At 34.8% G+C, this 13,583-nt stretch overlaps 1 protein-coding gene across 3 annotated transcripts in view; it reads right to left on the reverse strand.

The window, feature by feature from the left end:
* Positions 1–13,583, reverse strand: part of LOC131427746 (protein gustavus) — a 337,641-nt gene that overhangs the window by 67,181 nt on the left and 256,877 nt on the right. Inside the window, exon 1 of one of the 3 annotated variants that reach the window (XM_058591204.1) lies at positions 4,158–4,522. The exons of the other annotated variants lie outside the window; for them this stretch is intronic. Within the exon in view, the coding sequence (XP_058447187.1) occupies positions 4,158–4,315 (158 nt within the window). The 5' untranslated portion in view covers positions 4,316–4,522. Of the gene's footprint in view, positions 1–4,157; positions 4,523–13,583 lie in introns of those variants that run through there. 3 annotated transcript variants of the gene reach the window in all.

Genomic DNA, 13,583 nt, shown 5'->3' on the forward strand with positions numbered 1-13,583 from the left:
TCTATTATAGATCTACCATATGGAACTTCCAGCTGCTGAATTTGCTCTAAGAGTTTGGAAGCTTTCGAAATTACGGAGTCGAAGTGATTCTTGTAATCAAGTTTTCGACCAAGAATAAATCCTTCAATAATACAAACTTTTAAGTACATTTTCGAAGCATTCTTGTCATATCTAATCATTGATACAGATCATTTAGAGGCATTTAGTGTTGGATTGACACCATTTCATGACTGTATCCACCTAAGCTAGCACCTTTTCGTTCTCTTATCTGATGATATAGTTTGAAGTCCTCAGCCAACAATAGTTTCAGGCACTTCACTGAGAAGCTCAGATCAGGTAGGTAGGGTAAAAATACAAACGATCCCTAATGACTTCCTTGAAGTACTTATTTGAGAAAACAGCCTGACGAAATGAAAAACCACCCAGCAGATACATTCAGAGTATTTCAATTGGTAGAGTTTTTAAATAATTACTTAGACTACAAAAATATATCTGAGAAAACAATATTCGTTTCAACAGACTTCGCAGCCGATAATTACCGTACTGAATCATTAGATATTGAAACAACTTAAACATCGTTTTGTGACATCAACGGTTTGTTACGGTTTTTGATTGGTTTTTGAGTAATATGTATGAACCGGAGTTCGCCAAATTAGATCGTTTACCGACATCTTCTCATTAAATCTGTTAGAAAAATACTCATACTGTGATGGAAGTCGCCATCTTGAGTATTGAATCGAATACAATATATCCAACAAAAGGAAGGAAAACTTTTTTGCGTTGAATTTCCCAAATAACGTAAACTTGTTTTATGTCATGATTTGATTTACGAGCCCCCGATTATTACGTAAAATGAGGTTTGGGTGTAATTGTTATATTTGCTATATTTTTTGAATACATTCAAACAGTCTTTGGAAATTTTCGGAAGCACAAATACAAATACTTATAAAAATGCTCCTCTGCTGCCATGATTCCGGGTTTTCTGTACATCTGAAACCAAAAAACCATGCATTATTTTATTCGTGGTACTTGAGACACTGTTCGGAACTAAAATAAAATAAAAACAACTTGGAAAAATTTTTTTTCGATCCTGCAAGGAAAAATATCTAATTTTTTCTCTTATTTTTGGTTTTTTATTATATCATTTATTTTATCGGTTTTAACCTTTTTGGTCGTTCGGTGAGTCAAATTAAAACTAATTAAGCCCATTGGTAGAGCTTTTCTATGGTAAGGCTCGAATTCGAATTTTAGGGTGAAGTGTTTTAAAAATTGGATACCGTCACTTGAAGCGGCGAAACAAGCACGTAAAAAAAATTCTTAACTTGCCTCGAAACTATTCCAATCGGAGCCATTGTCAATAAACAACTAAATAACCCTATTCCGGCTATGCTGGCTCTCGGTTTCTTATTCCGGAAGTACCGAAAAAAAAAGTAAAATAGTTTCTAAACTTGCCTCAGAACTAATCCAATTGGTAGTCATTGTCAGTAGATGTTCAAACATTAATTTGGCTTTCCTTGTTCTTGGGTTTTTGATGAATGACCGAAGACTGTAGCCATAGACTAAAAAAAAAAGGATTCTGTACCGATTAGAGAGATTGCTGTGTTGTTGGGCATCTCGTCAACCATTTCCTAAGCCTCCTCATGTGTCTATAATGACATTTGGTCAATAGAACGGCGTCGATTGGGTGCTGAGGGCCTTTTGCGTTAGTAGCAGTATGAGAGGGTGCGAAATGGCTTATAAATGTTCTGTATTATACTATGTTATACTGTATTATATTTAGTTATGTTGTATCTTATTATATTATATTGTTATTATTATTATTATCATTATTATTATTATTATTATTATTATTATTATTATTATTATTATTGTTATTATTATTATTATTATTATTATTATTATTATTATTATTATTATTATTATTATTATTATTATTATTATTATTATTATTATTATTATTATTATTATTATTATTATTATTATTATTATTATTATTATTATTATTATTATTATTATTATTATTATAATCGTTATTACTATTACTGCTTTGTTGTCATTAATAATATTATTTTTCTTGATGTGGATAATATTATTATTATTAAAATTGACTGTTATATATTGCATCGTAGCAAATTAGTTTGTTCATTGTTTTGTAATATACTATATTGTATTAGATTCTAGACTGTATGAATCAGTTATGTTATATTTTTCCAAGCAATTATATCAAAGTTGCATTGTATTATAAAATATTATATTATATTATATTATATTATATTATATTATATTATATTATATTATATTATATTATATTACATTATATTATATTATATTATATTATATTATATTATATTATATTATATTATATTGTATTATATTATATATTATACTATATTGTATTATGTTGTTTTATATTATATCATACTGCATTACATTGTATTTTGTTATATTAAAGTAGAACATTTATCAGGGGGTCGTAATGGGAGAGAGCATCAGGGCATCGGACGAATTGATGACTGGACAAGGGATTGTGGGTTGCCACTCTAAGTCTGTTGAAAGAAGCTTGTTTCCTTCTGAAGGTTTATATGAGTCTGACGCGCCCCTCTCAAACAAACCATAAGGCAGTTTCAAGCATGTATAGCGATATACTTTTTCCATGCTGTGGATATTATGGTTGGAAGAGCATCATTTATTCCCGTGGAATACGAGTAAATGACTCTGCTTACATATCCCCCCAACCCTTTTTGTTCGCTTTTCGGTAAAAAATATTTATTTTGCGTTACTGGCCAACTTTTCGAAGGTTTATTCTTTCACCTTCAGGGTTTCATACTAAGTTTCTGAAGATGAAGGAATAAACTTCGAAACGTTGTCCTACAACAAAAAATAAATTACCAAAAACGTTATATATCAATGTAATTACTTATCTCTATGATAGACAAAATAGCCAATGTGAGAAGTTCGTTAAATAGAATATAAACCAAATTTCAAATATTGTCAAACGTCGGCAATTACACAAACCAAAAATCGGCAGAGAAAGCAACATATTTTTCAAAAAACGGATAAGGAAATGGATTTTCTACCAAAGATCGGTAATGATTTCTAGAATGATGATCGGAATGATTTCTACCAAAAAGTCCCAATTCTGGATGCAAATAGTATCCAATAAATTTGGATTTATGTGTCAGATTGAAACGCGATCTTCGGACAACAACAACAGGCATACCCTAGAACTTTCATTTGGACCGTTTGATTATTTTTTTCTCGTCAAAACAATCAATTCGTCTAATTAATCAACGGTGAACTGACTCATTTCGTCGAAACCTCAGGCGAAAGTATTTATTCGGCGAAACGGCCTTCGACGAAGTGACATTTGTTTAAGTGACTGGTTCAGCAGAATAGAAACCAAATAGGGTAACGGATACAGTAATCATCTTATCTCCAGTAGTCGTCTCATATACGAAAACTATGAGTAAGAGTGAGATCTGCTGTCTCTTTCGATAGATTGACCTTTAAGGTAGAATTAAAATAGTTACTTCAAGCTTTCGCTTCGCTATAACAGCAGTTTTAAACAATGTTCGGTATTGCTCCCGATTTTATGATAATTCGTTAATTGATAGTCGAGTAATCGGTAAAATAATTGGTACAATAGCTCTAGCTATGTTTTGCTACGAATGAGTTATTCCTAAATGGAATCAGGATGAAAAATAAATATTTCTAACAAAAAGACTATTTTCTATTGTGCGCTATCTGAAATAAACCAGAACATACATTGAATATTCATTGACCGCTTGTTGTTATCATTTATGTAATTGTTTTCCAAATATTCTATTCCCTGATGATCGGGTTTCTGGATAGCAACTTGTTTATCTTCCAATCGAAAAACAGCAAGTCGAAATACTGAACAAAAATATGCCACTGTCCCATCGAATGCTGTCTAAAATTGGCAACATGGTCCTGTGGCAAAAGTAAAAAAATCATCCCAACATAGGACGGTAGGACGAAGCATGACAGAGTGAAAACGGGACATCCGTTTCCACAAATGCATACGCTGTCACGCATACTACTCGCCGGTCCTCCGGCAGGAAACCCGACAGGCATCCAGGCTGGTAAGGCGAGAAGGCAAGCCAACGTAATTGCAAAATAAGAGTTGTTGAGCTTACCTCGTCCGCTGCAAACTCGATGCGGTTTGTGATTTGTGCCGCTCTCGTGGTCTCATGCACACTGCCTCGGTTTTGAGGCGTCCACGGAATGTCGTTCGATCTGAACCGGCACCTCCGAATATCGAGATTTGTGTATCGTATCGCGAATGAATATGCATGAAATGTCTATCGATTCTTGGTATTTCGCGGGGTACGAACTTTGGCACTTTACTGTAGTTCTCTAGAATCAAACAAGGTTTTCGGTCGATAGGACTAAACGCATCACACTCACGGCCTAGTGCACTTCGAGGTGAAGCCACGAAAAGCGAAATCTTAGGCAAAAGCGGTCCACTAGAAGACACTCGCACACCGGCAACGTTTGACCACCACCGCTCAGCTGAGGAGCCTGAGCTACTACTGACTGATTACGGAGAAATTCGAGCCCGTATAGAAAAGTGCTGGGCCTGGAATAGAGAAGGGAAACACAACACCACGAACAGCTGGATGACGATGAGGTATGATCAAAACAAGAGCTTTCATGCTCTTTCTTTTCTCCATCCTCCGTTACTCACGTGCCTGCAGGTCCGAAACGAGTGAACGCATTCTAGCAGAACGGCCAGGGGAAGAGATAACAGCAGCAGCAGCAGCAGCAGTAGGCTCTCGTAGAATGGAATCTGCATTTGGGACCCTTCTAAACGGTTGCTGGGCAGGGTACAGTCAGCGTAGGGACAGCCACGGGTGGGAAGGATTTTGCTAATGCTAATGCGTCATTCATCATGTAGTACCGTGTTTATGTTGCGATGAAAACAATTTTTTTTTCATTTTGCGGAGCATTGCTTCAAGGATGGCTAACATCCTGCTCGTTTGGAGCCGCACTGTATAACTATATTTAGTTGAAAAAAAAGGTAAAAACGTGTTTTGTTGATAGGCAATGAATATAGGGCACCCGAGAATGAGGGCTGACTTATGAGTTTGTAAAAATCAGCTGCTATGCTGTATCTCGCTTTCACACTGAGTAAAAATTCGTGGAATTTTCAAAAACGATTGTTAGTGGAAATATCTCAAATATATTTAAAAATTAATTTCGAGCGTGATTATAATTCGCTCGTATTAATCACTATTAGTAATGATCGTTTATTTGCGATTTGAGTGTGTAAAACAGAGGCGGCAAGTTCTATGAAATATTGGGAGGGCACAAAAATATAGTACTACAGATCATTAAATTTTGCAATATATAAAACATAAAACATTTTTATAAAAGGAACAGAGAGGTTGGAACAAAAAAAAAAAAAGAGACCAAGTAAGCAAGTTTAGTTTCTCTTCCGAATGTTGTGACACGATCACAAACATTTTCCTTTCTATTCCTGTAATAACCAATATTCGAAAAATGATAAAGTATTGCACATTGTAGTAAATTAGTTTAAATATTTTAATAACTTAGTTAAGGAATATGAACGATTACGGAGAAGAATCGCGGGGATAACAGAAAAAAGTTTTGTATCATATGATATTTCTAGCAAATATTCAAATATTTATTCCTGTTGCCAAAATATTGGGAGGGCAGTGCCACTCCAATAAATCTTTTGAAAAGGCAAAAAGTGCCAGGTTTGGTTAGTTTATGACTGAATACACTGATTTTGGGTATATCGGATCTTCGTTCCCGGTTCAGGGAGTACCGAAAAAAATATAGTAACATATACTTCAAGCCATGATGAAAATTCGGGTCTAAATGATGAAAAAATTGTTATTTTTGCGATTTTTTTCAGGACTATCGCTAAACAAAATAAATTCAAATGCTTTGCATGATACAAAGCATCATTCGAACAACATTTTGTGATTTTTTCTTAGAAAAATATTGAGGAATGAGTCGGTGAAGAGGTATTTTTGAGAACACTTCTTAAAAATCATGATTTGCGGTGCCCACTGTATCTCAGCGCAGACTAATCAGAAGTGAACAAATCAAACCAGAATAGTTAGAGGAGAAGTTTTTCTAGAGACCAACGTTTCTGTTTTATTTATTTTTATTTTTTGGAATTTCTGGTGGTTGATCAAAGTGAAAACTACGATTTTTCAAGAAAAACCCGCCATTTTGTAGCTGGAAAACCTCGCCAAAGTAACAAACAACGAAAATGAAAACGTTGGGGTCTGGTTTTTTATATGTAGAAAGTGTGTGCAAAATTTGAAAAAAATTAATTCAGTAGTTTTTTTAATGACGATGGACACGGACTTTCAAAACTTGCTTTCGAGGAAAACGCGTTTAAAGTTTTTTGTCTATAAAATCAATGGAAACAATTTATTACTCAAGGGAGCCCATAGAGTCTAACATTTTCAAAAAAAAATCATATTTTTTCTATTATAATTTGTTATAATGAAACATTTCAAGAATGTTTTGTCTAGTTTTTAAGTCAATCGAAGCAGAAATCTTGGGCCTGTGTGCCGAGCTCTTACTTCTTCGCAGTATGAGATAAGCAAAAGTAAAGGCCCATAACTTCCAGGGGTTTGTTCCGATAGACTTGAAAATTCCACAGAATATTCTTCAAATGTTTTACTATAGGAATATACGAAGAAAATAATAAATGATTTTTCAAAAGTGTTAGATCCTACCCGCCCCTTAATCGTGACCGGATTCTTACAATCTATGGCTTGTTGAATGAGCATACAACGCGCTTCGTATGATGGAAGAGGAAATGTAGCCCATTTGAGCTTACGAAGCACATACAGAAGAAATTGTTTTAGGATTAATTCGATGCGTTTTTGATGTACGGCGAGGGTTCCATACTATACTGCAGAATTCCAAAATTGACCTGATATAAGTTGTATATAGAAATAAGTTCTGAAGTTACATTTTTCTACTGGTCGGCTTTCCAAAAAATATATATGCAGGGAGCGGCAGGGTTTGGTAGAGTGGGAACGAAGCGAACTCCGAAACGTTTTGACCAAACCCTGTCGCTCCCTGCCGTTTCGCTCAAGCAGCGCACGTTTCATGCGGCGCGCAATACGAAAAATCGAATATTTCAAAAACCCTATGTTTGCCTCAATTTTTTTGTGCTAAATATGGAAGCTTATAATATATGCGACAAATAAATATCGCACTGAGAAGATGCTTTAAATTTAATTTGTTTCAGTGCTTAATGTTAATGAAGAATTAGGCATAGTTTAACATTTCAGAAAAATTTCTACTGTATTTTGTGACAAAAAAGTTTTTTATCAATTTGTAAAGTTTCGTACAAATTGAATAAAAACTCTAGCGTCAGAAGGCATTACTACACGGTTAAAAATCCATTGCCGCTACCATGATTAAGAAATTTTGAAAATCATGAAACATGTCTTCTTATGTGATCATGCCTATTACTTATGATTCTATGAGCAAAAAGAATATATATTATATTGAGCAACATTTCTTAATGTTTAGTTTGAGTAAGCTTTTATTTTGACAATTATTGAATACGTTAATTTCATGTTGGAATATTCCAGCATTTCATCTTTGAGTAAGATGGAAATGTCATTTACGCACAACATGAAAAGAAGAGGGCCTGCGTGTGAGCCCTGAGGATTACATGAAGTGTCATTTATTGATTTGGAGTATGTGTTTTGAGGGTGTACAACTTTGCTCAATGTCCGTTATTTTACAGTAATAATTCTATTTGAGAACTTTGCTGAAGTCAGTGTATAGTGTTTCTACGTAGATTGTTTTTGTCTGATGAGTTTCAAAAGATCTGTTGAAGTTGAACGAAGTTGAAGTTGTTGTTGTGCGGTTATGTAATTTTTTATTTTACCTCTTGAAATATGTTTCCAGATACCATTATTTCTAATTATTTTGAAGTTCATGATATAATGGCAATCTCTTGTTAATTACGTACGTCTGATTTTGAGCTTGTTTTAGAGATGTGGGTGTATAAAATTCTGTTATTCCAGCAATTGTTGCGGTAAGCAGTTTTCAAAATTAAAAAAATATTGCCTCGAACGATAAAATTTCCACAAACAAACCGTGCTAAAATCGAAACGTGGCAGAATGTCATAAAATAGGGTGCTGTACACAGCCGTTAAAGTGCTTAGAAACAATTGCATGCAATCGCATTAAAAATCTTGTTCAACAAATGGACGGATCTCAACAATCTATAACTCGTTAGATTGGTATTATCACAAAGAATCTATGTTTTGAAACATGTTTTTGCTTTCAAGGTTAATGGTAACTGATAATTACAAAAAGGCGGGTGAATAATGTCAGAGACATAACCGGATTGACATGAATACGAATAATTCCCTTTAATTTAATTTAGGTTGTAATGAACAATAAAATATCTGACACCATTTGCATATCCTGATAACTTCAAGACGCATCAAAATCAATACACATAATGATTTTTTCTGGAACGCAAAGCAGCTGAATGTTGGTTTTATTTACACTCGTTTGGTGCGAAATTCGCACTGCAAACGGTTCATCAAACTGATTATTTTCACATTTGTTCATTTCTACAGTTGCATAGTTCTTCTCTATTGTACAAAATGTATAGCCCTTTGCTCCAGCTGCGAACGGTGTACAAAGTTAATATGCATAATTTCGATTGGCTAGTACCAAAGGAAGAAAATATCGTAGTAAAAATGAACGAAAAATGGCGCAGTCTCTGAAAAGAATCGATAAATAATGTAACTTCGATACTCCACAATATTGATGTCATTTCCCTTGAATGTACAACGCTGGAATAGTAGAATAATCCTCTACTTTTGAAACTGAAACCTGGGATAGAATAGTTCATTCAGAATCTGAATTTTTGATGCTGGAACTGGATTCAGAAGTTGAGCTCTGGACCTGAACTAACCGAAATGAGGTGTGCACTTGCTTTACTTCTTGCGCAGTGAACTGCGCAGGAAAAATAAACGAAATATATCCAATGACTTTTTTAATACAACCAGTATTGTGGGCTATTGGTATTGGTCGGGTACGGGTTAACAAATTTTGTCGGATTTCGATTTTTTTTGCGATATTCGGGATTTTTTTCAGGTTCGGGTCGGGTACAAAGAAACATTTTTTTTATAGGAAACGGGTTTGGAAAAAAAAAACCTGTATAGCGTGATGGGATAGTCGATGCCTTTCACGCAGCCCGCCTGGGTTCGATTCCCAACCCCGCACATAGGGTCAGAAAGATTTTCTGGTCCGAAGAGGCGAATGACCTAAGATGTTAAAGCCTCTATAATTGAAACAAAAAAAAATGTCACTTACTACCTCAAAACCGTCATCGCGGGTACGAGAAAGGCAAACAAACGTTATACCACAGATGACAGGTAAAATTTTCAAATATCTTCAGACAGTGTTGCAAAAGTCTGTGCGTTTGAAAAAATATATCTGCGGACTCTATAATGTATGATACACAAAACTGGTTTAACGAGAGAGAAAAACAGCGTATCTGTTTCAAAAGTCTGTAAAATTTGACGAAAGTCTGCAAATAATTCGATTTTCAAAAATCTGTAACAAAAATTTTCTGCAGCACTTAATAAGAAATTTGCAGATTTACAGACAAATCTGCAAACCTGGCATCTCTGGTTTATACATTAGATGCAACAAGGGATATTGACGATCGACAACTTATCACTCTCCCAGAGAATTAATTTTGAAAAGGCGTCCCACAGTAAAGTAAGACATATTCACGCCAAAAACGTTCTGGCTGACAGAAAAAACCTTCATTTGGGACTGGAGTGATCTAAATCGGCAAGACAGAACGCACGAGAGCAAAAAACTACAGGATTGTGTAGGGGTTAAGACCGATTACGATGACATTAAAAATGCAATGTTTAAACTCATTCATAAATTCATTTATATGAGAGTTCTTTTAGTTTTTAAAATATTTAAAAGCGCTTCTTAAAAAGGAATTGTACATTCCACTGGGTTCTTTTGCTTTGTAACAATAGTTTATTGCCTTCTTCGCTTGTAATAACCGTTAAGCTTGTTAGCATCGCATTGTAGTCTTTTGTTTTGTTGTAAAGCTTTTCATTTTTTCCAAGCTGAGATTTGTATGTGTCTGTTACCAGGGGGCTCCAAAGGTGAGCTCTTCGGTGCGGGGGAGTGTGGAGGGCCATTAAAAAATATTCACAACAAAGCAAAGCCATCTAGGATTTATAAATATAAGTTTGGAATTGATGTGATATCAATTTCATTAACTTACTTATTAAACCCGTCTTGTAAATACAAATTTTATAGCGATTTGAAAGAAGATCCACAAACCGAAAACGAAGCTATCTGGTATTTTAGGAATGATAAAACTTTATATCATTAATAACTACTCGCCAAACATGGACAAAAAGAATCTATAGTTCCTCTAAAAATTAATGATAAATAGCAAATATAGGGTTTCACCCGGAAACGGTATATATATAAGTAGAGGTATTAGCGCAGTGGTCTGTAACAAAGTTTGAACAACTCGCTGTAGGGGGAAAATCAATTATAACAGCATTTCGGTTAAAGAGTGAATATCTAAATTGATCGTCGTTTGTGCCTGTTTGATTAGCAAACAAAATGTGTCGTGAGCTCACTGTGCTCAAACTCTTAAATTATTCCGTATTTCTGTGTGTCGGTTTTTCACGATACGCTTTGTGCGATGATTCGTTGAAATTATGAGGTTGAAATTTGGCGCGCCTTATTTTGACACTGAATTTCACCTTAATGCTAAACATAAACATTTTAGAAAACTTCAATTCCGAGTTTTTTGTGGTTATTTTATACTATTGAAAAAAAGATTAAGTTCAGCCCATTCTTGAGTGAATTTTAAAAAGGTGCCTCTTAGTAAAGCAAGACGTATTAAAGTAAAAATAATTTGACAATTACGATACTTGTCTGATTATATGTCCAAAACTTGACGTACCAGCCATATGATCTTCGATGTCGATCTACACCCCTTTTTTTAGTCTCGAACGATATTCTTTTTGACTGGTCCAATCCGTTTCAAAAACATCTATATTTCAATTGTTTTCCATTAATATCGATAGACAGGAAGTGGATATTGGAATTCGATTTGGAAATATTGTAAGAATTTTCTCCGGAAATTCGCCATCTTGAATGTTTAAACTATCGAATATTTTAGAAAAAAGGTATTTCTTTTTTCTTGACAAGTTTTAATTTAATTATCCTGATAATATATGCAAGAAGTACAACTTCTCAAAGTTTTGAGCTGAGGTGAGTTGTGAGTAAATGGACCACAATTATTAAAATTTATCCATTTCTCCAAGGTTTTTCATAGGCTTGAAGTACTCTAAAAGTAATACATCTAAATCCAGACATACAACAAATTAGAAAACTTTAAAACGTGAAAAATTTATCTAATAAATTGCATAATTTTGGATTTATCACAATAAAACTTTTCAACTAGTTATCCAAAAATGAATTCATTGAAATGATCAAGCCTAACATTAGACATTATCAAGGCTTTTACCAAACTAATCTTCCCAATAAAGTCGTCCATCCATCAAGCTTTGCCATTATTCGGAAATTTGCCCATGGATCAAGATAACTCAAAAACAATGCTTTTTTTTGCAAGCCGAACTCCCATCAGCACAATAATCGACCAAACCACAGGGAAGGTTTATTTGCGAAGCAAATGAAGTAAAATAATCACATTATATCCCTTTTTTCGCAAGTTCTTTGTTTGATTACATTTTCCATCATTTTTTCTCCCTCGTTTCGACCCAATGAAAAGATGCTGCTGTTTAAGAAGCACTCCCCTTTCGCTCTTACCGTGTTCGTTTGGCAACTGTGTATTCTTCGGTGAACCCCACTTCTCCATCGGCTTTCCAACAGAACTTATTTTCCTTCGTTCTGATCCACCACTGTGCTTAATTCGCATTGTTTTCAGGGGCTTTCCATGCACCATTCTTCACGTTCGGTTTTCGTATTACGCTACGTCACATCTTTGGCATCAGAGCTTTATAGAGCATGGTTGCTCCAACCACCGACCATTCCACCGACCGTCAGGACAATAAGAACTGATAATGGGAGGATAAATTTACTTTCAGAACCAATTTGATTTATTTCTGCACTGGGACTGCAGAAGAATGGTTTCCTTGGACAAAGAGGATGGATCGAAAGGAGCGGGAGGTGATAACCAACATCGTCATCCAAGGTATTGCACTCCGCCCGGTACAACGAGGAATGGTATCTCGAGTCAATAACATTTTCCATGCTACACCGTGCGAATGGGATTTCAAAAAAGAGTGGATAAAAACATGTTTACGGACGCGGCCAGTCAGATTGTTGTAATCATATAGCAAGCGAGTGAACGAGATCAACGAGTTGTCATATTATTATGAGTAATCCTTTCTTAAGTCTGGTACCAATGCGATGGGAAAAGACAGAAGGACGCGATGTAAGAAACGAACTGCTTCAAGAAAGATACATCAAAGAGAGAAACAAGAACTTAATGTTCAAAAGGTATTTTGTAATGAACCCCTTCAAAGCGTATGTAATTTTCAAGTACACCACCAGATCAATGACTCAGTTTTCCGTGTAATGAACTTTGGCTATTACGTGCTGGATGAGTCGGTCGGTTCGATTGGTTCTCTGTTGAAATATAATATTACAGAAAATGAAAAAAACTAAAACTTAACATTTTCTAATTTTGTTCACGTTACTCGTCGATTCTTTGGTTTAAAGTCTTTAGCGTTATCTCCAGGAAATTTTTTGATGTGGAACACATCTTCATTTTCTATATAGGGGTGCAAATCAGAAACTAAAGGAAAAATACTCGTAGAAATGTGGTCAGGTTTTAAACACTTACAGCTCAGTATATTTTGTATCAATTATTATCATTATTTCATTGTTTGATTAGAAATAATCCAAAGATTCGATTTGAATGTATCAAGCCACGTATTTTCAATTATAAATGATTGAAATTTTGAGTAGTAGCGAGTATCCTATTTTGTCAGCTAAAAATCTCCGGCATACCGGATTTCCCTGCCATAGACGACGGTTTTGGAGAAGTAAACGATCTATCAAAGGAAAAGCATCGTTCTTGTTGGTCAATCTATGCAAAAGCAAAGCTGTTGGAAGTACTCGAATCTATCAACAGTAGCGAAATTATAGCTAACCTTTCAGTCCTACGCGTAGCATGCTAGAGGTAGGTTGTTGTTAGACACCAAGACAAAAAGTGCCATGAAAAGATTTGAGGCTTTAATTGGTATGCTCTGATTTTGTGTCATGCAAGCTCGGATGAAATTTCATGTTATGTCTTTTCGCCTGAGAAATTGACAACTTACCAGGGTAAATTTTGAGTGCTTAAGATTAATTACTAATTTATATAAGATGAACTCGATAGATAATGAGGAAAAGTTAATCGCAGAATGGTAGAGAAACTTAACGTTATAAAAATAACTGCTTGCATACAAAACTTGAACACAAGCTTGGCGAAGAGAAGCTTAAATATCAAAATCGTATCGCAAGTATGTACAAAGATATAATTG

Source organism: Malaya genurostris, chromosome 2 (genome assembly GCF_030247185.1).
Source record: "Malaya genurostris strain Urasoe2022 chromosome 2, Malgen_1.1, whole genome shotgun sequence".
NCBI classification, from domain to species: domain Eukaryota; kingdom Metazoa; phylum Arthropoda; class Insecta; order Diptera; family Culicidae; genus Malaya; species Malaya genurostris.